The 1,287-nt window shown below is 38.3% G+C and overlaps 1 protein-coding gene across 1 annotated transcript; it reads right to left on the bottom strand.

The window, feature by feature from the left end:
- Positions 1 to 400: 400 nt before the first annotated feature.
- On the bottom strand, positions 401 to 964 carry LOC141651609 (uncharacterized). The gene has a single exon (XM_074459312.1). The coding sequence runs from the start codon at positions 962 to 964 to the stop codon at positions 401 to 403; it is 564 nt and encodes a 187-aa protein (XP_074315413.1).
- Positions 965 to 1,287: the final 323 nt, after the last annotated feature.

Genomic DNA, 1,287 nt, shown 5'->3' with positions numbered 1-1,287 from the left:
ATCAATTAGTACAATTTTAGTAAATTAACAGTTAATTAACTAAAACCCGTTTCCCAAAACTTATTATTTAATTATCGCATAATTATATAATAACTGCCGCTCCTCGAGTTCGCAACTCGAAATCTCTCTAAAAATAATCGACTAACTTCTTAGTCTATAAATCAAGGGACTAAACAAATTGTATCTCATACAATTAATTAGTTATCAATTGGGGTTCGTTCCTTTAGGTGTGACCGAAAGGGGTCAGTTGATCACCGCCGTCTCACGACAATAACGTCAAACTCTAGTCAGCCAACCGTTATCGATTTACGTTAATCAACTGACGAGGATCAAATAAATAAATATCTGATGATATTCGATTAATGAGATTTATTATGTTAACGCACTATTGCGGAGGACACTAACTCCAACAGACTCTCGAGCCAGACTCTTGTTTGTTATTCCAGGTAAAGAAAGCACCCTGAGCTTTAATGTCTAACACCTCACAATAATCCACACAGTCCCTAAAATCAGTGATATCATTCCAATGGACAGGCCTTCCAATTCTTTCATTGAAGTCAAGGAGATTGTTAAATTCTCCACAGATGCACCAAGGCCCATTCCAAGTATCCTTAATCTGTTTGAGATCAGCCCACAAGTTGATTCTATCCTCCTCATCATTTGAACCATAAACCATGGTGAACATAAATTCATTACCACTTGCAACCTCATTGACTTTAGCAGAGATGAGCTGATCAGACATTTTAACAATAGTAACAGTAAAACATTGAGCAATCCAAATTAGCATAATTCTACCACCAGGATGCCACTGGATATTGCTAACCCCACTCCAGTGTTTACCAAGATTATTTAAAACCCTAGTGCAGTCCTGATCCTTTATTTTTGTCTCAACCAAACCAAATAAGCCTACATTTTTCTGATAAAGAAATCTTTTTATTTCTAACTGCTTAGTAAGCTTATTCATACCCCTCAAATTCCAACTACCAATGTTACCCATTATTAATCTCAGGTGGCTTATCCAGTCCCCCTTCCATTTGTTTTGTTGGACTATTCAGGACCTCAGCATAAGATGGTGACTTAGGAGCTTCCTGAGATGTAGCAGTAGCAGAATGTTGTTCTTGCCTGATCTGTTTAGTAACCACAGTAATAGGGGAGAGAGAGGCAGTAGGTACAGGCAAAACTACAGGAATTGTTGCAGGTACACTAGATTGACCTCTCACAGGAAGGACATTAGCTACTACAGGAGTTATAGTAGGTGCCCTACGTGGTACCTCAGGTTGTGTGACA

This window comes from Silene latifolia, chromosome 4, assembly GCF_048544455.1.
Source record: "Silene latifolia isolate original U9 population chromosome 4, ASM4854445v1, whole genome shotgun sequence".
Taxonomy (NCBI): domain Eukaryota; kingdom Viridiplantae; phylum Streptophyta; class Magnoliopsida; order Caryophyllales; family Caryophyllaceae; genus Silene; species Silene latifolia.
The sequence above is the reverse complement of the archived record's forward strand: the minus strand, read 5'-3'. Positions and strand labels throughout refer to the sequence as shown.

What these genes read in the sequence shown, in the direction of transcription:
- LOC141651609 (XM_074459312.1), bottom strand. Translation starts at nt 964, where the DNA reads ATGAATAAGCTTACTAAGCAGTTAGAAATAAAAAGATTTCTTTATCAG.